We start from the raw sequence: 24,606 nt of genomic DNA, 5'->3' as shown, positions 1-24,606 counted from the left end.
GTATAGAAATGGTGCTAAGACTCAGGAAGTCTTTAGTTCAAATCCTGTCTTTCACCCAGCAACTTTAACCAAGCCCCTCCCTCTTAGGGCCAAACCAGATGTTTGCACAGGAAATGTGTGGGTGGACTCGCAATTTATTTATTTATTTATTTTGTAATAAGAGCATCTGCGGGAGCCCACCAAGTCTCAACTGAGGCATGTAGGGAAGGAAGGGGCTCATTTACCCTTTCTCCTCCTGCTGAGTTTGCCGGCTTAACATCACCCTTCCCAGCAGAGGGGGAGGGAGAAAAGGTACTGGAGCATCTTTACTCCCATGGGTGGGAAAGCAGCATGCAATTTAGAGCAAATGCCTGTCTTCTCCTCCTGATCATAGTCCCCCATACAAAAAAAAGCATAGTTAGGCAATCCAGACATCTTCTCTGTAAAGTCTAATTCGGGGTTCGGCCTCAGCTCTCCAACTGCATGTGGGGTGTAATTTATACTAACCTACTTTACAGGGCTGTTGTAAGGACAATTGCCACAAGATCCGTGTTTATTAAGTGCCTCGAGCACTTTTTAAAGCGCTATGAATTGTTCAAAGTGGCTCACCCAATTTAACAACAATCACGCCCCGATTTAACCAAATGACATGACACCGGTTAAAACAGGCAAAATCAACAGCAGCAAATCGTTTTACCAAACAGGGAATGACACAAGTACATTAGACCAGGGACTGAAAGAATTAACAAGAAAAAAGGAAAGCAAATCTTTGCCGGACCTCTGAAAGCCAATAGTGAGAATCCCAGTTGGCTCTCTCACTAATTGGATTCCAAAGACAGCGTACCACTACTGATCCCTGGTCACTGCCCGCCTCAGAAGGAAAGGGTACCCCAAGAAGACCTGAGCTGGAAGATCATAAGGGGGCAGGTGGTCCTTCGTATCCATGACCCAGACAGGTTAACACCAGCACTTTGACAACAAAGGCCATTTATGCATGGCTGTTTCCTTGAGGTCACCCTGCCAACTACTTTGGGAGTTTGCCTTGATTATGCATGCATTTTCCAACTGTCAGAGGTCGCCTCGCTCTCCCCGCGTTTTCTGGATTCGGGTTTAGCCAGCATCCAGAAAACCCAGGCAAAACACGTGGGGAGAGCAAGGTGACCTCTGATGGTCAGAAATTGCATGCATAATCAAGGCAAAGCCCCAAAGTAGTAAGCGGGGTGACCGCGAGGAAACAGCCATGAATAAATAGCCACACAGAAAGTCAACGTAAACCTTGCAATAGGATTTCACAGCAACAAGTTCACTCCAGTGCATCTCTCTTAAACTCGCTGCAGAGTTTTGTATTAGTTCAAATCTCTAGGAGGTCTTCCAGGAGCTGACGTCACAATAAATACAGTAGTACAGAGAGATGGGAATCTGGGAAAAGCCCTACCTTAAAGTACAGGCCATTGCGCTCTTCGGATACTATGACCAGGGTGGAAGGATAGAGGACCAACAGGCGGTCGTGCTGTTCCTGAGAGACAAAAAACAAACAAAACAAGATTGAACTTCCCGCAAGGTGACCGTTGTAGATCCCTCTCTCATAATACTAGAACGCGGGGTCATCTGCTGAAGTTGGAGGGTGAGAGATTCAAAACTGATAAAAGGAAGTATTTCTTCACACAAGGCATAGTTAAATGGTAGAACTCCCTGCCCCAGGATGTGGTGATGGCTGCCAACTTGGAGGGCTTTAAGAGGGGAGTGGACATGTTCATGGAGGAGAGGGGTATCCATGGCTACTGGTGAAAATGGATATTAGTCTTGATGCATATCGATTCTCTCCAGGATCAGAGGAGTATATCTATTATATTAGGTGCTGTGGAGCACAGGCAGGATAATGCTGCTGCAGTTGTCTTGTTTGTGGACTTCCTAGAGGCACCTGGTGGGAACAGACTGCTGGACTTGATGGGCCTTGGTCTGATCCAGCATGGCTTTTCTTATGTTCTTATGTTCAATCTGCCTAAACTCTTAACTGTATTTCATGCAAGTGACAAATGTGGAAGGCACCAAAAAGCTACACAGTTCAACCCCTTGCCCAAAGCCAGGGCTGTGTGCATTAGGTTATAGAATAAAGCTTCTTGAGAAACTTGTGTAAGTGCTCTCAAGTTGCAACTGACTTATGGAGACCCCAGCAAGGGGCTTTCAAGGAAAGTGAGACGCAGAAGGGATTTGCCATTGCCTTCCTCTGCAGAGTCTTCCTTGGTGGTCTCCCATACAAATACTGACCCTGCTTAGGTTCGGAGATCTAATGATATGGGGCTATACCATGCCACCTTCCCAGAGTGGTGTAGTGGTTAAGAGCGGTGGTTTGGAGCGGTGGACTCTGTTCTAGAGAACCAGGGTTGATTCCCCACTCCTCCACATGACCGGCGGAGGCTAATCTGGTGAACTGGATTTGTTTCCCCACTCCAACACACAAAGCCAGCTGGGCGACCTTGGGCTAGTCACAGCTGTGTTAGAGCTCTCTCAGCCTCACCTACCTCACAGGGTGTCTGTTGTGGGGAGGAGGAGGGAAGGTGATTGTAAGCCGGTTTGAGTCTCCCTTAAGTGGTAGAGAAAGTCGGAATATAAAAACCAACTTCTTCTTCTTCTCCACTAAGAACCTATCCCTTGTGGCTATGAAGTTAGCATAATGAACACATAAGCCACGTGTGGCAAGGGTCAGAAGGTAAAAGGGTGGGTAAAATATGATTTGTAAAGGTTTGGTAAGGGACTTCCATGCCCTGCAGAACTCCTCGATCCTCTTACAACTGGCAACATTTTGCAAAAGTGCTTAATTTATACAAGTCACTGCATTTATGTCTCTCTTTTTAAAAAAAATATACACAGCTCTGCCTAAATGACTGTGTCACTGGGCCCCTAGAACTCCATCACTATCCAAACTGTGAGCGTCCTGCAAGCAGATTAGATTAATCAAGTACATGAGCCAAGTCACAGACTCGGTCAGATCCAGGGCAAAAACCTATCACCCCAAGTCTTCCCAAAAGATTAACAGCCACCCAAAAAGCAAATATTATTTTGCTTTCCGAAGGTCACACCTGGAAGGGCAAATGCTGCAGCTTCACTTTAGAGACGCAGAGGATGTCGCCCAGAGACTCCCGCTGGGTGCCTCTCCATTCCCGCACGGGGGCGTTCTGCAAAGACCAACGCAGCTGCTCCCTTCCAACGGAGCTCTGCTTCCAGTCATTCTAAAAGGAAGACACAACGGAACAATAACACAGGTACAGTATACACAAATCTACTTGTCATGGGCAAGTGCCCCAGGCCCTACAGTGGTTTATAAGCCATGATGATTAAACCTCCACATTCAGAGGCAATATACCGTGAAATATCCGTTGCTAAGGAGCAAGGAGGCCTGCTTTGAGGCCTTCCGGGGTCATTTAGCTGGTCACTGTGCACAACAAGGTGATAAACTAGATGGACCACTGGTCTAATCATAGAATCATAGAGTTGGAAGGAACCACCAGGGTCATCTAGTTCCTGCACAATGCAGGAAATTCACAACTACCTGCCCCCACACCCTTCTACTCCATGCCCAGAAGATGGCCAAGATGCCCTCCCCTTAATCATCTGCTTAAGAATTGCTGACAGCGTTGCTGACAGATGGCCATCTAACCTTTTCTTAAAAATCTCCAGGGAAGAAGAGCTTACCACCTCCCGAGGAAGCCTGTTCCTCTAAGGAACCGCTCTAACTGTTAGAAAATTCTTCCTAATGTCTAGACGGAAACTCTTTTGATTTAATTTCAACCCGTTGGTTCTGGTCCGACCTTCTGGGGCAACGGAAAACAACTCGGCACCATCCGCTATTTGTTCCAGACTTGTTCCATAGTTTTATTGTGTCCAGTGTTCCATTCCATGTCCTGCTTCAAATTTCTCTGTGTTGATGTGCTTATGGTATACATTTGGATAGGCATTTTATATATAGTAGAGACATGTTGTCTTGAACTGGATAGCCCAGGACAGTCTGATCTCATCTGAGCTCGGAAGCTAAGCAGTGTTGGCCCTGATTAGTACTTGGATGGAAGACCACTAAGAAATACAAGGGTTGCTATGCAGAGGCAGGAATGGCAAACCACCTCTGAGTGTTTCTTACCTTAAGAGTGGTGGTTTGGAGCGGTTAACTCTGATTTAGAGAACCCGGTTTGATTCCCCACTCCTCCACATGAGCAGTGGAGGCTAATCTGGCGAACTGGATTTGTTTCCCCACTCCTCCACATGAAGCCAGCTGGGTGACCTCGGGCTAGTCACACTCTCTCAGCCTCACCCACCTCACAGGGTGTCTGTTGTGGGAAGGGGAAGGGAAGGGGATTGTAAGCCGGTTTGACTCTTCCTTAAGTGGTACAGAAAGTCGGCATATAAAAACCAACCCTTCTTCATCTCCCCCCCCCCCTGTATTGGGACTTCTGTGGCGCAGAGTGGTGAGCTGCAGTACTGCAGTCCAAGCTCTGCTCATGACCTGAGTTTGATCCCGACAGAAGTTGGTTTCAGGTAGCCGGCTCAAGGTCGACTCAGCCTTCCAACCTTCCGAGGTCGGTAAAATGAGGACCCAGCTTGCTGGGGGTAAAGGGAAGATGACTTTGGAAGGCACTGGCAAACCATACCGTAAACAAAGTCTGCCTAGTAAACGTCGGGATGTGATGTCACCTCATGGGTCAGGAATGACCCGATGCTTGAACAGAGGACCTTTACCTTTACCTATTGGGACTTCAGGGGTCCATTCTGGTTGTGGGGCGGAGGGGAAGAGTTAACCACACCTTTTTGTGTGGGTCATGGCCTTGATCTAGAATTCTCTCCCTCTGAGACTGCCAAATTACACGTCTGGTGTTCATATCAAAGCATTTCAGCATCATGTGTGGTTTGGCCCTAAAGCAATCTACAGCAGGGGTGGGGAACGTCAGGCCCGGGGGCCGAATAAGGCCCGTGAAATCATTTGGTCTGGCCCTTTGTGGGTCCTGGCAGATCTCTAGCTCAGAAGGATCTAAGACTGGCAATCTGCCCCCTCCCGTGGACAGGAACAGCCTCTCTTCAAGGTGGATTCGAGTTTGTTTTGCCAAGAAAAGGGATCTTCTTTCCCCCTTGCAGAAGAGTCGTTAGCTATGGAGCTGCTAGGACTGCCCAAGAAGCTGTATTAACCCTTTCCCACCTGGGCCATGGAGAAACATATTCCCTCTGTACTACAAGAGGGCTGGGGGCGGAAGTGGCAACAATGGAGGGGTAAAGGGGGCAGGGCCAGAATGTGTGGGGGCAAGTTCTGAGTTGATAATTTTGTATGGCCCGCGAATGATGTTACAAATATCCAAATGGCCCTTAGCAGAAAAAAGGTTCCCCACTCCTGATCTACAGGGTAAAAGGCATGCATTTTCACACATGTGTGTTCTTGGCACACCTTCCCCTTCATGCTCCAACCATGGTCCTATTCCGGGAGCGAAGGGCTTACCTTCCCCCCCCCCCACATCAAAGGTTTTGCAGTGTGGGAAATGATGATTTAGCAAGTATGAATTGGAAGCTGTCCTGGAATGCACACCTGTGAAGTTTCTTCCTTAAACCAGCAAGCACCAGGCAGGTTGGCTGCAATGTTTTAGTTTCAGCCCTGTCGTCAGCAGTCCCTGGAAACTCCTTAGCTAAAAAGCTCTTCTCCGTGTTACAAAACGAGTCCCTTTCTGGAGAATTCCCACGCATGAGTAATTCTGCCTGGATCAGGGAAGCAGAGAGTGTCGGGGATGAGACACAGACTGCTGAAGGAGTTTCTTGCCCACTCACAGTTTCCCCGTCTGGCTCCTAACAACTCAGTTCCTCCTTCTGCCGCCGTATAAAAAGAAGGTGTTCTGGGTTGACAAAACAGATGTGCTTGTTTACAGTATTTTAACCTATTTTTTCCCCTTGGAGAAGGTATTCAAATGGCTCAGGGTTTAAAACCGGAGACATAAAAACAGACAAAACGCTTAGACTAATTTACAGTACATCACCGTAAAACATCTTGTGAATCAGAGATGAAAGAGAAACTTGCATGACCGGTTCGTCGGCTGTACTAGGTGGCTTAGAAACTCCAGCAACCAGCAATTCCACTCTATGGGAACTCCATCTCTGTTTATAAGAGCAAGAAGCCCTGGCTCGATCCAGACATTTTGCTCTTCCAAAGGTTAACTTTGTTGTTTCACTTTAGAACTGATAAAGCATCGGCTTTTCTGTTCTATCTATCCCATGCTTCCTCCCAGAAGTCCAGGGTGGTATATATGGTTATCCTCGCCTTCATTTTATCCTCACAACAATCCAGTGATGTGGGTTAGGATGAGAGTGACTGGCTTAGGATCATCTGGCATGCAGGGATTTGAAACTGGATCTCCTAACCTAAAAGCATACGCAGCCATGGCTGTCATATAGAGGATGGTGCCGAGTTGTTTTCTGTTGCCCCAGAAGGTCGGACCAGAACCAACGGGTTGAAATTAAATAAAAAGAGTTTCCATCTAGACATTAGGAAGAATTTTCTGACAGTTAGAGCAGTTCCTCAGTGGAACAGGCTTCCTCGGGAGGTGGGTATAGATCTCGGCATCTTGAGAATCTCAATTTGCATTTCTATAAAAAAAAACCAGTCTTCTAGTCTTCAGGACAGTGCAGTGCGATGTGTGGTCAATGCTAGGGAAAGGGAAGGGTTAGAAGACACTCATAACAAACAGCAGCGTTGAGCCACTGGTCCTATTGCTCAACTTCGTTCATTTGGTCTGTCGACATCTAGGTCGGCACCAAAATCAGACACTCACCTGAGCCAGGAAGGGCAAGTCAAGGTTCCCTCCATTTAAATGGATCTGTTTCTCTAAGTGGTAAAGCCAGCGGTTCAGCTCTGACCTGTTGGGGCAGTAGACGATCAAAGGGTTCAGCAAGGGACCTGCAAAAAGAGAGCAGAGGAAATGCTACTACAGGGCAAAGGGCTGGAGCCCTGACCTGGATGGCCCAGGCTAGCCTGATGTCATCAGATCTCGGAAGCTAAGCAGGGTCAGTGTGGTGTGGAGGTTAAGAGCAGTGGTTTGGAGCAGCGGAGTCTGATCTGGAGGACCAGGTTTGATTCCCCAACTCCTCCACATGAGCGGCGGAGGCTAATCTGGTGAACTGGATTTGTTTCCCCACTCCCACACACAAAGCCAGCTGGGCGACCTTGGGCAAGTTACAGCTCTGTTAGAGCTCTCTCAGCCTCACCTACCTCACAGGGTAGGGAGGGGAAGAGAAGGTGATTGTAAGCCAGTTTGAGTCTCCCTTAAGTGGTAGAGAAAGTTGGCATATAAAAACCAACTCTTCTTCTTCAATTATAGTTAGTGCTTGGCTGGGAGCTAGCAGCTTCATATGATTCTTTCACACATGCCAAATAAATGCACTTTAAGTGCCGCTGGATTTTACTGTTGCCTTTTATGCAGGGACGTTTCCCCTCGGTCACCCCCGCCTGCTGCTTCAGGACTTTAAGAAAGATGTAGACAAGCTGGAACGTGTCCAGAGGAGGGCAACCAAGATGGTGAGGGGTCTGGAGACCAAGTCATATGAGGAAAGGTGGAAGGAGGTGGGCATGTTTAGCCTGAAGAGGAGAAGAGGGAAGGCACCTTGGCCATCTTCTGGGCATGAAGTATGGGTCACTGGGTGTGTGTGGGGGAGGTAGTTCAGAATTTCCTACATTGTGCAGGGGGTTGGACTAGATGACCCTGGTGGTCCTTCCAACTCTATGATTCTGTGACTCCTCTTGCTTATGCATGCCTTTTCCAACAGTCAGAGGTCACTTCCCTCTCCCAGCGCGTTTTGCCCGTGTTTTCCAGATGCTGTTTTAGCCAGAATCTGGAAAATGTGGGTAAAGCGCAGGGGGGAAGTGAGGGGACTTCTGATGGGTGGAAAAGGCATGCATAAGCAAAAGGAAGCCCCGAAGCAGTTGACGGGGGTGACCGTGGGGAAACGTCCCTGCATAAAAGACCTGTGTGACGTGAGAAAATCCGCTTGCAAACGATCCTGGAAGTGCAATATTCAGCGTGTGTGAGAGCGCCCTAAGAGTGGGCAGTGGCCCTTCCTCTGATCACCCCCTCTGCAGCTCTCTCTTACACTTGAGAAGCAGCTCCAGCCACCTGCCTGTTCCCGTATTCTCAGCCATGCGCCCCTCACACCCTTGCCCAGTCATCCTAATAAACACTACAGCAGAGTTAACTGCCTGCTTCCAGGAGGCAGGATATGACTGACGCTAAGGATTGATCGCTGATTAACCACCTCTTATGAAAATGAACGCCAGGTGCGCTCTGAAACAAGCTAGATTGGAGGCGCTTGGAGAACTGAGATAAGCTGGCAGTCTGCAAGCCTTCACAACAAATCATTATCAGCAGAACAATAACTTTGGCCTTCCTGTGTGCGTGTGTGTTAAGCGCCGTCAAGTTGCTTCCGACTCATGGTGACTCTATGAATCAATGTCCTCCAAAACGGGAAAAACATAATGATGCACTGGAAGTAGGTTTGCTAGCTGTGTTGGGAAATACCTGGAGATTTTGAGGGCCGGGTTTGGAGATGGACCTTATCCGTGTATAAAGAAGAAGGAGGAGGAGGAGGAGAAGGAGAAGGATAAGGAGAAGAGTTGGTTTGTATATGCTGACTTTCTCTACCACTTAAGGAAGAATCAAGCCAAGTTACAATCACCTTCCCTCCCCCTCCCCACAACAGACACCCTGTGAGGTAGGAAGAGGTGAGAGTGTGACTAGCCCAAGGTCACACAGCTGGCTTCATGTGTAGGAGTGGGGAAACCAACCTGGTTCACCAGATTAGCATCCACCGCTCCTGTGGAGGAGTGGGGAATCAAACCCGGTTCTCCAGATCAGAGTCCACTGCTCTTAACCACTACCCCACGCTGGCTCCACAGAATCCACTCTCCAAAGGAGCCATTTTCTCCAGGGGAACTGATCTCTATGGTCTGGCGATCGGTTGTAATTCCTGGAGATCTCCAGGCCCCACCTGGAGGTTGGCAACTCTGACTGAAAGCTATCAGACCAAGTCAGAGCATTGTGCCTCCCCGCAGTGCAAAGGTCTTTCCTAACACCTGCTACCTAAGAGCCTTCCCCCCCACGTTGGGTTAAAAATATACTAGAGAAACATAATTGTCCCACGATTGGTTATCAATTTGAAATAAACCTCAGCAGCTGCGGAGGGTGGAACGGCAAGTGGTAGCGCCTTAGTGTTCATGCACGAACAATGGCTTCAGTGTGGGATTAAGAGACATCTGTTCTCCCCCCCCCCCTCACTTCTGGAAACTCAGAGGAAGGAGTTTCTAGCAACACATGCCAACGACATTCGAAGAAGGTGTCTTCAGAAATCAGAACCGGGGCAAAACGCAATCTATCAGGGACAGTTTGGCACATATCCGCCAATGCTTTATAGCTGCTCATACCCACTAACTATCCTCACTGGGCACATAAACAGTTCATTTCCCTCTCACATGCAGAGGTTGCTTCCACACAGGGATGATTCCCTGGTGTGGCTCTAATTTCTACGGCAAATATTTCCCAGAAATATCATACCAAAGCATGTTTGGGAAACTTTGCAGCGTAGCCAGGGAAAACCTGGAATGCGGGCAATCGCAGAATGATTTCCATGACAATGTCACGTGGAAGCCCCCCCCCCACATGTTTGCAGTTTGGGAGAGAATCTGGAAGCAACTGGAGACTCTATTTCCATGCAAATTAAAGACATCACAGAGAGGATATACATCAGGCATGTCCAGGCATAGCAGCGAATCCCTATCAGAGCTTTGGGAGTGGCCAAGGCCCAGAGAATATGCTTCTGCTCGGTACGTTTTGAGTCACAGGGCTTCAGCGGCACAGCCTGCATTCTGAATTTCTGAAATGCCCTAGTTTGTGATTGGGACAGAGAAGCCTGAACAAATCTTGAGGTTTCGCAGATGCCGGTATAACAAGCTGTTTCGTGGGCTCATCAGAGGGCATGAACTTTTCCCCTCTGCAATCTAAGATCGCCATGCTAACTCCTGGCCCCCCACCCCACCCCAGGCAATTCCAACAGAAAAGTAAAAGCGAGGTTGGGGTGGGAAAATGACTGGTTTCAGTAGCAAACAAGTTCAGATTAAATTCCAGACAAAAAAAGACATGTTTTCCTCTACGCCAGCCTCTACGGCAGATTGGACTGCCAGCATTACAAGGTTTGATCGGAAGGTTTGGGGAGGGGCCGTGGTTCAGTGGCATGCAGAAGGTCCTAGGTTCAATCCCTGGTATCTCCAGTTAAAGGAACTAGGCAAGTAGGTGATGTGAAAGACCCCTGCCTGAGACCCTGGAGAGCCATGGAGAGGGGCTGTGGCTCAGTGGTAGAGTATCTGCTTGGCATGCAGAAGGTCCCAGGCTCAGTCCCCAGCATCTCCACTTATAGGGACTAGGCAAGTAGGTGATGGGAAAGACCCCTGCCTGAGACCCTGGAGAGCCATGGAGAGGGGCTGTGGCTCAGTGGTAGAGTATCTGCTTGGCATGCAGAAGGTCCCAGGCTCAGTCCCCAGCATCTCCACTTATAGGGACTAGGCAAGTAGGTGATGGGAAAGACCCCTGCCTGAGACCCTGGAGAGCCGCTGCCAGTCTGACAATACTGACTTTGATGGACCAAGGGTCTGATTAACTATAAGGCAGCTTCATGTGTTCATGTGTAGATTCCTCCTGGGGACTCCACGGGAAGGACCAGAAACAGCCTTCCTTACTGGGCGGGGCTGCTGCATGAGTACATTTCAGTGTGGTGCAGTGGTTGGAGTGTTGGGCTTAGAGCTGCCAACCTCCAGGTGGGGCCTGGAGATCTCCCGGAATTGCAAGTGATCTCCAGAAAATAGAGGTCAGTTCCCCTCGAGAAAATTGCTGTTTTTGAGGGTGGACTCTCTACCCCTGAACCCTCGTGAGGTGCCACCTCTCCCTACACCCTGCCCTCCCCAGGCTTCACCCTAGGGTTGCCAACCTCCAGGTACTAGCTGGAGATCTCCTGCTATGACAACTGATTTCTAGCCGACAGAGATCAATTCACCAGCAGAAAATTGCCGCTTTGGCAATTGGACTCTATGGCATTGAAGTCCCTCCCCTCCCCAAACCCCACCCTCCTCAGGCTCCATCCCAAAAACCTCCCACCGGTTGCCAAAAGGGACCTGGCAACCCTACTTCACCCCCAAATCTCCAGGAATTTCCCAAACTGGAATTGGTAAACCCTAGTTAGACGATGGCGATCTGGTGCCAAATCCCCACTGATGACTTGGGCCAGTCACTTTCCTTGTCCTAACCTTCCTCACAGGGTTGTTGTGTCGAGAAAAATGTAGGAAGAGAGAACTGTGTATGCTTCCCTCTGTTCATTAATGAAAGGGATGAATAAAAATGTAGTAGGCAGACATTTCCTGTTGGGCTATCACAGACACTCAAGGTGATGCAGTGATTTACTCATAATTCAGAGGAATTTCTATAAGCCAAGTCTTAGCGATTCCATGTACTTTGGTGTCTATGATAATCATAAATGTTCAATAAGGATGGTTATTTTTCTGTTAAGGAGCTTTTACTGACATATAATAAAACCTTGCTTGAACAAATAACTTCCTAAATTGCCCAATCCAAAACGTGTTTTTCCACTGAGTTTAATGGGGCTTACTTCTTCCTGGTAAATATACTTACGATAGCAACCTACATGATGCACTGTTCCCGTCAGCCAGACATATGATGGAAGTTCTTGGATTAAACTTATATTTTCAGGAACATAGGGCCTGATTCAGCCTGGAAAGGAGGGGCTTAAGCCTCCCACTCCCTCCGCACCTTCTTCCCCAAGCTGAAATAACCCTTGAGACATGCTCTTTTGCCCTGTTGGTGAAACTAACTTGCGCTGACAGCTTTCATGTATACTGTTGGGCTGTAGGATAGATGTTCATAATCGTGTATGGTATGGGGAAAGGGGACAGAAAGACCCTTTTTCTCTCTTTCTCATAATATTAGAACTTGAAGCTAAAGGGAGTAGATTCAAGACGGACAAAGGGAAACAGTTGCTCGCACGACGCATAGGTCACTTATGGAACTCACTGCAACAGGATTTAATTATGGCTCTTAGTTTAGATGGCTTCAGAAAGGGATCAGGCACATTTATGGAGGGTGGGTCTACCAATGGCTGTTGGCCGTGACATTTCAGTGTTCAGAAACAGTATACCTCTGAATGTCAGTTGTTGGAGGGTCAATAGCAAGGGGAGATTTTAGAACCTTTACTGCAGGCGAGTGGGGGGATGGAATTTCTCCTTTTGCTTCGGGACCGTGAATAGGCATTTTTAAAGTCGCATTTTTAAAATGAGCTTTGAGCGAGCATCAAAATTGACCCTGCATAAATGGCCCATGTGTTCATTCTGAATGCATTTGTCCCCTTCTGCAATGCATAAATTACACCTCAGATCCGTTGCCATTATAAGACACACCTGGCATGGAAGCACGTAGGCAGCCAGAGCTACGCAACTCACTCGGGTTTGGCCGCATCCAGAATCTTTATTGGCTCACTCTCTCCCATTGCCTCATGCCATTTAAACTATCAGTGGCCGGCAAGCAGTGGCGGTAATTCAGGGATGACTAAGCAGACAGGTTGCCGTCCTGGGAAGGGTTTGCGACAAGCTGCTTGACTCAGAACAAAGTTTAAAAGAGAGGGAGAGAAAAGAGGGTAGGGGTGGGAGTGGGTTTGACCTACAGTGTTCTGACACAGAAATGATCCTACCAAGGACAGGAACACACTGAGCTGCCACACACCAAGTCAGACCATCGGTCCATTGTGCTCGGTGTTATCTATCTACTCTCACTAGCGGCAGCTTTTCCCTTAGAGGATTTGTCAATGCTAGATGAAAAATCAGCGTTCAATACTATCAAACAAAGAATTTTAGACCAAGAACAACAACAAAATATGTCGATTTACTCCATCAATATGCTCCTCTCTCAAGTTATGTTTACAAGTTAAATATGGGCAATTACAGCAGTACTTTGTGGCACTTGAAGAACCCCTTCTACGGAGGGCATTTATGCTCACCAGGCTTAATGCAGAGAGTAAGCCAGAGAGTAAGCCAGTCAACCTTCTAACCAGCAGCACAGGAGGCATACAGAATGCAACATCTCTACATCCTGGGGCTCAAGTCCCCCTTCTTATCTCCCTGGTGCCCTTATGCATAGAGGCGGTGCACTGTTTAAACCAGGTAACCAACTGCACGGTAACTATAAGGCAAGGGACGTGCTAGAAGAGAAGAGGGAAGCAGAATCATCCATACCTGTAATTCGGAAAGCGTGGACTTCCTGCTCGCTCCCTTTCAAGTTTTCAATTTCATTCAGCTGGAGCTCTTTCAACGGCAGCAGGCCCTGCAGGAGCAGAACACAACTTATTTACTTTATGGTTTTTATTTTGCAGTCTTATTGTGCATCGATCCAATTTCCTGTGCCAAGCACTCCCCATTTGAATTACAATACATGTATCCGAACAGATTCGGACGTTACTGTGATTTTTACCCAGAAAAAACCTGCGTCCATCTTGCCCTCGGCTTTCTAAGGAATCCATTATTCTTTGGAAGCTGGCTGGCCAGTTTCCCCAGCACAAAGCCAGGACTGCCTGCCCACTGACAAGTAATCGTTCACCTGTTTGGTGTGTTCAATTGCTTTTCGTTTTAGGCAACCAATGTGGCTTCATAGATTCCGGCTTCCTTTACCTGATAGGTGAGTCCGTTCGGACCAAGGGACTGAAAATACAGGTAGGCCTGGAAAAGTTCTAAGTAGCAGTCATTCACCTCCTGTAAAAGGAAGAACACATACAAAAAGTTATTATTGGGGAATAATGAATGAGTTAGGGAGTTTGTTATTATTGGGGAATAATGCGTCAAATGAGACGAGATAGAGACCATGGATCTTACATAGGGTTGCCGGGACCCTCTTTGCCATTGGCAGGAGGTTTCTGGGGTGGAGCCTGAGGAGGGCGGGGTTTGGGGAGGGGCTTCAATGCCATAGAGTCCAATTGCCAAAGCAGCTATTTTCTCCAGGGAAACCAATCTCTATTGGCTGGAGATCAGTTGTAATAGCAGGAGAGCTGCAGCTAGTACCTGGAGGTTGGCAACCCTAATCTTACAACATCCAGATCAGAAAACCAGATCATATTTCTTTTGGAATCCAGATCAGAGCCATGCAGGGAGACAAGAGTGGATTTAACTCTTTCACGGCTATGTGGTTTCATCAATCAACCTCCCTCCAGAGGCATCTGTTCTTTTGAGGTTTTACAACAGTGCTGGAAGGAGGAGTGGCTGTTTTTGATCAGTGAAACCTTATGGGGAAAGGGTTAAATCCCGTTTCCCCCTTATGCAGCCCCAAACTGCATCAAACCTCTGCGTGGTTCCTGTATTGCATGTCCAAAATGCTGGGAGGATCCAGTTGCTGACGACTCTTGCCTGTCTTGACTCTTACTTTGCTCCTCCCAGCCTCCCAAAGGAATATTTGGCATTTCCACAGAACTCACCTGGCAGTGCTGAAACTTAAACTTGACCTTCGAGTAATAGATAATTTTCCCCAGGTTGCGCACCACGGTCTTCCTCCGGCCCTTCTTGAAAAGGGACGGGAAACGCTGGTCTAAATTTTCCTTCCCATTTTCCTGGCTCGTGAGATTCTGTAACAAAGACGGAAGAGGAGTGATTGAAATATGGATATGTAAAAATGGATCACCATCGCTGAAGGAAGAACCCACAATTAATTGAAATATGGTTGTTAATCAGGGTTGCCAATCTCCAGGTAGCACCTGGAGATCTATTACAGTTGATATCCAGATTACACTGCCTTTTCAGTATCTCGAGGAGGAGGAGGAAGAAGAGTTGGTTTTTATATGCCAACTTTCTCTACCATTTAAGGGAGACTCAAACCGGTTTACAATCACCTTCCCTTCCTCTCCCCACAACAGACACCCTGTGAGGTAGGTGGGGCTGAGACAGTGTGACTAGCCCAAGGTCACCCAGCTGACTTAATGTGGAGGAGTGGGGAAACTTAATGGGGGAGTGGGGAAACTTAATGGGGAAGTGGGGAAACTGAATCCAGTTCACCAGATTAGCCTCCGCCGCTCATGTGGAGGAGTGGGGAATCAAACCCGGCTCTCCAGATCAGAGTCCACAGCTCCAAACCACTGCTCTTAACCACTACACCATGCATGTGGATAACTACTGGGGGGATGGGGGAACACATATGGAACACATGAAGCTGCCTTATAGTAAATCAAACCCTTGGCCCATCAAGGTAAGTATTGTCTACTCAGACAGGCAGTGGCTCTCCAGGGTATCAGGAGGTGGTCTTTCACTTCACCTACTACCGGATCCCCTATTACTGGATCCCTTTTTCACTGGAGATGCCAGGAGTTGAACCTGAGACCTTCTGCATGCCAAGCAGATGCTCTACCGCTGAGCCACAGTGGGCCATAATCAGGTTCTGGTACTGATAGGCTGGGTGCAGACCTTTTTTGTATTTCAGTGGGGAAATGTACTGAAATACTCGGCTGTAACCCCGATTCTCCATCAACACGCTGATTATTCTAGTTTATTACAGTCTTCGTTTTCCTTTCTAAGCTTGCTTTGGAGTTCTGTCAAATTAAAAGTAACAGGGTCCCAGACCCCCGGGCACACAGTATTTCATCCCCTTCCGTTTGAACCTGTCCCACAGTCCAGTTCACATGGAAAATGAAGCTTACTTATGTTGCTCCTAGAACATTTGGTAACAGAAGACATAAAACAGGAAGATTCACAACCAATCAGTTTTCTATGGGTCCAGCCAGGGAAACGATTCAAAGATTACTAGCTCTGGGGGCTGAAGAGCCAGGTTCGGTCCTCACTCATTAGATTTTGCCAGGCCTTGTCCATCATGACCCATCATGTTCTTCCTGGTTTCATCCACAATCCACCAAATCCCACTTTAGCCCTGCATATAGGATTACCAATCTCTAGGTAGGGCCTGGAGATCTCCCAGAATCACAACTGATCCCCAAACTACATATATCAATTCCCCTGGAGGAAATAGCAGCTTTGGAGGGCAGACTCTATGGTATACCATCGTCTAGGAGAAACTGAAGTCCTAGAGTGACATCACATCCCTGCTAAACTCCCCTCCCCAAATTCTGCCCTCCCCAGGCTCTACCGCCACATCTCCAGGAATTTCCCAACCTGCAGTTGGCAACCCTATCTGCATACGACAAACCAGATTCTGTCTTGATCGCAACCACAACTCACCAGCACCTCTCCTGACTCTGACTACTGTCTGTCAGATTCTACAGTGACTTTGCATGTGGCCAGTCAAGTTCTGCCCTGACTTCACCCATGACCCCGCCAGATTGTGACCTGGCTGTATTCCCAAATCTCCAGATTTCTGACCTGGATTAGCTTGCCCCCCCACCCCGTCCACTCCCTAAACCGACTGGGGAGGGGGAAGAGGCAATATTTGCCATCGGAGTTGGCAATCCTAATCAGCGGAGATGCCTGCTCTTTAGGCAAAGGGAGACGGGAGGAGTGTTTGTTGCTGGGTCTCCATGCCAGCCCAGGGTGTTTTCTCCATGCGGCCTGTTTGCTTACAGCCCTGGACAGAAGCCGGGTGAGGGGGGCTTTAAAAGAAGCTAAAATTAATCTCCTCTACAAGCAGCATGATGATTAACCCAGCTAAGCGATCTGCAAAGGCGCTAATTGAGTTTGACCCAAACTAGAGGTTGCCAGACTCGGGGAAAAGTGAGAGCTCAATTTAGGCTGATGGGCGTCGTGCACCCTCTCCCGCTGCTTTCCAAAGTGGAGCTGGGCATAGCTTAGACACAGGAGGTCTTTTTCCACACACTTCTTTATATGTATTTAGCCTCACAATCATACCTTAGTTGCTGTGGTGTCTCAGCAGGAACCAAAATTTTTCTATAGAGTTTTTGCCTACCTTTTCACAAAAGACTTCCAGGAGCAATCTTTATTATGCCACCAGATAAATAGACACAACCAGAGTATTTGTATTGCCCCCCTATATATAAAAAAGCAAAGAGGTAGCACAGCAGGGGCTGGCTGGCTTAGAGCCCCTCCTCACTGTGCTATATTTTTTACTGGATTTTTACTGGAGGTTGGATTTTATATATGAAAACAGTACATGAGAACTATTGTATGCACTCCTTTCTAATGCTCCACTGTCATTTTTGGCAAAACAGGTGTGGCAGGTTATTGGAGCCTCGCAAGAAACCTGCAAGACCTATTTATCAGAGGTAGATTGCGGGATGAAAGGTACAACATAAGCACCGGTGTGGGTTATCATATAGCCTTCAGCTGTCAACTGCCTCCAGCCAGAGAGCAACTAATAGCTTCTTCTCCCCTGTCAGACCTTGGAAAGCACACACTAAAGCAGCCTGGAAAAGATCTGTGGCAACCCAAACGTATGCACTTAAATGTCAGAAAGGGAAAAGTTCACACGTAGCCTGAAGCTGGATGGAGGCTTGAATCCCTGGCCCACCGCACGATCCAGGAGGGCAGAAGTTAGCCGGTCATATCTCTGCCTAATCCACATGGGCTGCTTTCCAGCAGCCGATGCCAAGGAGACAGCTGCAAAATCCGCCCCTTGATAAATGGAAGGATCAGCAGTTAATAGCTGGTCCTATGCTGCTCAGAGTGCTTTTGTTACCTCACCTCTCTGGAATGGGCTTCACAACACCCACTCCAGCCTCCATCATCACAAAGAGAGGAACCGGTTAACTGGTGACAAGGTGTTAATTGTTTGTGAGCTCTTTTTTTTTTTTAATCTTGTATTGCTTTGGCTTTGCTGGGCCTAATTGGATAAAAACTTAGCAGCGCCTATAGACAGATAACACCATTTGGGACAGGCTCCAGTCTTCTGGCAAAGAGGAAAACATAGGGTTGCCAGGTCCCTCTTCATGACCAGCGGGAGATTTTTGGGGCTGGGCCTGGGGAGGGAGGGGTTTGGGGAGGAGAGGGACTTCAGTGCCATAGAGTCCAATGGCCAAAGCGGCCATTTTCTCCAGAGGAACTGATCTCTATCAGCTGGAGATCAGTTGTAATAGCAGGAGATCTCCAGCTAGTACCTGGAGGTTGGCAACCCTCAAAAAACACCTTCTTCAGGTGTGCTCAGAATTGCAATGTTACGTGCATGGAAGGAAGGAAGGAGAAAGGAAGGCATGACTTCTTACTTTATTGGAACATTTTCTGTTAATGTTAGGGTATGGCCCAGACTAGCCCAATCTCACCAGATCTCAGAAACTAAACAGAATGAGCTCTGGTTAGTACTTGGATGGAAGAGTTAGAGACCCCATCCCCAAATCTATAGTTGCTACTCAGAGAGAGGCAATGGCAAATCACCTCTGTTTGACTCTTGCCTTGAAAAACCCTATGAGGATCTCCATAAATCAGTTGCAACTTGACAAAAAAAGGTCTGACTTTTAGGCATCATCTCATGGAATAGGAAATGTGCTAACTATCAAGAAACTTGCTAACTCTACAAAATGGGACTTGGTGGAGCTCAGAAGTGGCCAGTTACCACAGCATGAATGATCCCCAATGCCAAACCAGAACGATAGTGTTGAGAGTGAGACATTTTGCACATGCTCTCAGTAACACTTAGTTCTGAAACTCAGACCTGGATGATCAAAGTTTTGCATTTTACTTCTGGCACCTTTCCACTCTCAAGACAGTGCATATCTTCTGACATTTCATAGATGAAATCAGGGATATGCTTGTGTGATACCTAAGTTTTCATACCGGCCAAGGATCACCGGGGGTGCAAAGAAAACAAAATATTTGTATTTTATAAGGACCATTTCTGTGGGTGATGGAATATGCATGGCTTCAAAGATAAAACAGCATTCTTCATCATGCAAAATATAAAGGTAGCCAGGATCTCACTCATTTATCCACCCGGCTGGTGTAGTAGTGTGTATGCTTTGAATTAAACAGAATTCTTCTTTGAGAATATCTATTGGCGCTTTCACACAAACTGAATAATGCACTTGAGGTCCGCTTTGCAACTGGATTTTGTGGTGTAAAACGGCAAAAATCTACTTGCAGACGACTGCTAAAGTGCATTGAAAGTAAATTGAAAGCATGCGTTTGTAACCAGGTTTGTGTTCAAATTACACAGAATTCTTCTTAGGGAGTCTCTCCGTTTATAACCACAGTGATGCTCTCACTCTCTCTGTGAGAATGAGCTACCTTTCCACCCCACTATTAGGAACATTCCAAGAGGGATAAATTAGACTGTACAGGGCATCAGAGAGCATGGCATCTGGAGGTGGAAAGCTACCAAACAGTAGTTAACAATTTCACAGAGGGGCAATTAAAGGGCAAGGAAAAGAAGATTAAATATTTCCTGCTAGCTTTATTGATCAGGTGCCAGCTCTGGAAGAGATAGCAAAAAATATGCAGCCGCTGACAACAAAGTAGTTCCAAGCAGAGCTGGGAGATTTCTCTCTTTAAAAAAAAAGTAGCGGGGAGAATATGGATGCTGTGCTATTTGGATTACATTCGGTTGTAGGAGACCTCGGGTTTCCAGGTCCGACTTCGCCACCGGCGGGAGGTTTTTGGGACAGAGTCTGAGGAGGGCGGGGTATGGGGATAGGGCTGGCAACCCCCAGGTAGTAGCTGGAGATCTCCTGCTATTACAACTGATCTCCAGCCGATAGAGATCAGTTCGCCTGGAGAAAATGGCCGCTTTGGCCATTGGACTCTATGGCATTGACGTCCCTCCTCAAACCCAGCCTTCCTCAAGCTCCGCCCCAAAAACCTCCCACCGGTGGCGAAGAAGGTCCTGGAAGCCCTATTTGGGGAGGGGAGGGACTTCAGTGTCATAGAGTCCAATTGCCAAAATGGCCATTTTCTCCAGGGGAACTGATCTCTATCGGCTGGAGATCAGTTGTAATAGCAGGAGATCTCCAGCTACTACCTGGAGGTTCAGTATAGGAATAGCTGTAAATAATGCCAATGAAGTTATGGCTATATATTTACAGTATGTGGTAATATAACCACCAACACCTCATATTACCAACAGACACATGTATTTATTTCTTTTACATATAGAATTTTAAACAACAACAACAATTTCTCAGCAATTCCTATAAAAGGTAAGTATTGCACTAATTCAATATAATTAAAATGTCCTTTATGATGTATTTCTTTTCTTTTGCAGCAGCTGATTGGTTGAAGGAGAAAACGATCGTTTCAAGGCACAGGGCCCGATTCTTCCTCAGTTCTTCCTATATGATACAATAAATAAAGCTCTTTCATAGTCATACTTATCCTAAAAAATATATTCCATATCAAAACTGCAATAAATAACAATTCAAACATTCTCAGCAATAAATATACTTACAAAAATACGTCCTATGCAATTACTCATCATCATCCATAATCTCTGGTTTCCACCGACTGAGAACTTATTGTACATTATATTCATAAATGGTTATTCGGTGGAAACCTGAGATTATGGATGATGATGAGTAATTGCATAGGACGTATTTTTGTAAGTATATTTATTGCTGAGAATGTTTGAATTGTTATTTATTGCAGTTTTGATATGGAATATATTTTTTAGGATAAGTATGACTATGAAAGAGCTTTATTTATTGTATCATATAGGAAGAACTGAGGAAGAATCGGGCCCTGTGCCTTGAAACGATCGTTTTCTCCTTCAACCAATCAGCTGCTGCAAAAGAAAAGAAATACATCATAAAGGACATTTTAATTATATTGAATTAGTGCAATACTTACCTTTTATAGGAATTGCTGAGAAATTGTTGTTGTTGTTTAAAATTCTATATGTAAAAGAAATAAATACATGTGTCTGTTGGTAATATGAGGTGTTGGTGGTTATATTACCACATACTGTAAATATATAGCCATAACTTCATTGGCATTATTTACAGCTATTCCTATACTGAATTTCTCATCTTATGATAAATGTATAGAGGTGTCTGATTTGTTTTCCACTACCTGGAGGTTGGCAGCCCTAAGGAGACCCGAGTTTAAATCTTTACATTGGTGCTCATGGGACAATTTCAGAGAAATCACTTGTTTCCCCCCTCTCCAGCCTTCCTCAGAGGACTGTTGACGATAAAATTTATGTATTTATTTCTTTATATCAATTAAATATTTCTGGAAGAAATGTGAAGGAATTAAAACATACATACACTGAAGAGTGCTATGTAGCAGCGACCTACATGATTTTAGGAGTCCCATCAACATGATGACGTTTTAAAAGTGAAGCTCATATCTTGACAATTCTTGACATCTTGTCATCTTGACAATTCAAATTAAGAAACATCAGTACATTTTAGTGCTAAAAAGCAGGAGCTTCAGTTACCGTCTTCTACACTGCACTGGAACTGTGCCTACAACGCCCACATCCACCCTGTCCAGTTCTGCTAAACTTTAAATGTGGGGAAGGAGACTTGATCACAGAGTGACTGCTGTGAGTTTCGGGATTCTCCCAAAATCACATTTGCTTTGGTTTCAGTGTTGATCTGTGGAAACACCCAGGTGAAAGCACAGCTGCCGAAAAGTGCGTAAGCAAAGCTGGGATGGTATCATAGGTTGTAGCTAAGGGCACACCTTTATCCTGATCAGCCCGACAAGAGTCATCCGGAACAATGGGATTTCCACCCTTTGCTGTATCAGAGCTGAGACCCCAGGTAGTTCAGTCATGACCTAAAATAATGAGCTTCCTTGGCGACCTCAGAAGTCAGCAAGGACTGCACAAGGGATGGATTTCATTCCACACACAACCTGCAGGCAGGCAGTAACGTATCTAACCTAAAGTTTGTTTCCCTGTGTTTAATTATTAAAGATAACCTTTCATTATTGTAGTCGCAAGGCCATTCTGTTCTACTTTCTCTTCTGTAGGAACATAAAGCTGCTGAAAAGCAGAGGAACCAGTAATTATAATTATAATTTAACAGATGCACTGCAAAAAGCACATAGCATGTTTCACAAACTTCTGGTAGCCAAGGCACATTTTTTCCTGAATTAATTTTGGAGGCACAAATTGCTTTGATACCCAAAGAGTACATAAAGATATGAACTACCTACCCTTACTGAGTCATCCCCCCCTATGTGTTTCTATTGTGTAATTCTGCTGTATCAGGGGTGACTGGATGATCCACCCATACCTGATGCAAACATACAGCAGAAATGCACCCTCACAGTGGTTTGGAAAAAGGAAAGATCACAATAGTATATCATGCAGAGTAGGGTTGCCAGCTCCCAGTTGGGAAATACCTGGAGATTTGGGGGCGGAGCCTGAGGGCAAGGTTTGGAGAGGGGAGGGACTTCAATGCCAGAGAGTCCAATTGCCAAAGCGTCCATTTTCTCCAGGGGAACTGATCTCTATTGGCTGGAGATCAGTTGTAATAGCAAGAGATCTCCAGCCACCACCTGAAGGTTAGGAAAATAGTATAGGAGCGAAGAACATTTACAAACAAGGTGCAATTTATATAAGCTACTGAGATACCTATATACATACAATGTACAAACACAAGTAACCACACTATAACCAACACACAGTATGTACAAAATATACAATCAAAGGGCAAAAATTCTTTCAGGTTACTATAAGACGTCCAAAAGGTACTTCACATCATGCTGCATGATGTGAAGTACCTTTTGGACGTCTTATAGTAACCTGATTTATACTTACCCTGTGTGGGATATGAAAATGATTGTGTATGACTATACACTCTTTAGAAGCAATTCTCTGAAGGACTGAAGGAAGGATTCTACATTATTGTGAATTTGAAACGGCCGTATCCTATTGAAGATTGTGGCTTCTCATTCATCCTGAATATTTAACTTGAACTCATTACTTACTTGGTACTCTGCTGAGACCTTTGAAATACTTTTTGCCCTTTGATTGTATATTTTGTACATACTGTGTGTTGGTTATAGTGTGGTTACTTGTGTTTGTACATTGTATGTATATAGGTATCTCAGTAGCTTATATAAATTGCACCTTGTTTGTAAATGTTCTTCGCTCCTATACTATTTTTCTAACCTTTGGTATTAGTATAGAGGTGCCTTTTTCTCCCCCACCATGTGAAGGTTGGCAATTATAGAATGTGGTGACTTGCAGGCATACTGCATCAGCTATGCTTTCACAAGAAATGTGAAAATTGCACCTTTAAAAATTGTGCACATTTGCCCCCACAACCGTAAACTTCTAGGCCAGGACTATTAAGTGATGAAAGAGTTCTGTACAGTCCACAGCAAATGGCTAGTACTGTTCAATGCTTACTAATATCCATAATGCACCCAAAGTTCCCTGATCATGGCGAACGACTGAGGAAAGTATAGAGCTCTCTGAAGGGAAGAACATGGGGAATTCTCAAATGGCTCCTTCCATCTGCTCTCACACCCCCTCAACACACCACCTATTTTGGAGTATCACCACAACCACACACCCAAACTTAATTAGACACCCTTTAGGCCATTAAGTAGCTGCTAGATTTCATCTTTCCAGTGTTCCCAGGCTTTTCAGGCCAATAGGAATCCAGCACCTGCCTGCTTTGTATAAACCGTGGGTTACAACCCATTGCTTGTTATACCCAGTTTTGCTAGATGGCAGCTACAGATTATGTCTTGGTTGGGATGGCAGAAATCTGATGAAGGATTGCTGCTGTGGGTTTATAAAGCAAAGTTTGTAGATTGGTAGATGCTGCGATAAAGGGGCATGCTAGGAAAGTAATTTATTGTAGCGGGCAAATAAAAGGGTATGGTGCAGAATGGGGATCATGGACTGGTTTAAGGAGTTCTGATGTTGCTGATAAAGAAGAACCACTGGGCATACTATAAAGATGCCACACCATCCTATTAACATGTAACAATTAGGTTGTTGTGATTAACTCCAGATAAAACTTTGGTTCATCTGCCAGTCCTCAATGTGTGGCCAACGTTCATAACACAGATCCTTTACACATTTTTGAAGTACAGTTCCACAGAAATAAACCACTGCCTTCAAGATATGCACACTGGCTAAGTAGTAAACATGCGTGTGTGCATCCCATAACTGATACAGGGTTCTCCGTGCTCTTCCACACACAAAGTAGAAAAAGCGCAGACGTGGGACAGAATTTGTCCATAAACTCGGATTGCCAGCCTCCAGGTGGGGACTGGAGATTTTCCAGAATGACAACTGATCTCCAGACCACAGAAATCGATTTCCCCTGGAGAAAATAGCTGCTTTGGAGGGTGGACTCTATGGCATTATACCCCATTGAGGTCCCTCCCCAAACTCTGCCCTCCCCAGGCTCCAGTCCCAAAAATTTCCCAACCTGGAGTTGGCAACCCTACATTTTGATGACTCAGACAAGCTGAAAAGAGGGAACATCTGTTTATCCCTGTTCCACAAGGGATACTCAAAAGTATACTCAAAAGCCGAGTACTCAGCTGCACTTTTGAGTATCCCTCGTGGAACTGGGTGAAAGAACTGATTATTGGGTTCACTTTTTGGACATGTTTTTTTGATTGGGGCTGAAGAAAAGTCTTGAAACGGCCGTCCCCCATCTTTTCCCCAAAAGCGTTTCTTTTGGGACTGTACCTGTTATTGGACTCTT

General features: G+C 46.1%; 1 protein-coding gene across 1 annotated transcript in view; it reads right to left on the bottom strand.

The window, feature by feature from the left end:
* Positions 1 to 24,606, bottom strand: part of PLEKHN1 (pleckstrin homology domain containing N1) — a 55,728-nt gene that overhangs the window by 15,769 nt on the left and 15,353 nt on the right. Inside the window, exons 3-8 of the mRNA XM_056865330.1 lie at positions 14,518 to 14,664; positions 13,721 to 13,801; positions 13,289 to 13,376; positions 6,780 to 6,904; positions 3,060 to 3,209; positions 1,415 to 1,495 (exon numbers count right to left, since the gene is read on the bottom strand). Coding sequence (XP_056721308.1) covers positions 1,415 to 1,495; positions 3,060 to 3,209; positions 6,780 to 6,904; positions 13,289 to 13,376; positions 13,721 to 13,801; positions 14,518 to 14,664 — 672 coding nt within the window. The remainder of the gene's footprint in view (positions 1 to 1,414; positions 1,496 to 3,059; positions 3,210 to 6,779; positions 6,905 to 13,288; positions 13,377 to 13,720; positions 13,802 to 14,517; positions 14,665 to 24,606) is intronic.

The sequence above is a fragment of the Euleptes europaea genome, chromosome 19 (assembly GCF_029931775.1).
Source record: "Euleptes europaea isolate rEulEur1 chromosome 19, rEulEur1.hap1, whole genome shotgun sequence".
In the NCBI taxonomy this organism is placed as follows: domain Eukaryota; kingdom Metazoa; phylum Chordata; class Lepidosauria; order Squamata; family Sphaerodactylidae; genus Euleptes; species Euleptes europaea.
This window is presented reverse-complemented; position numbering and strand designations above follow the sequence as displayed.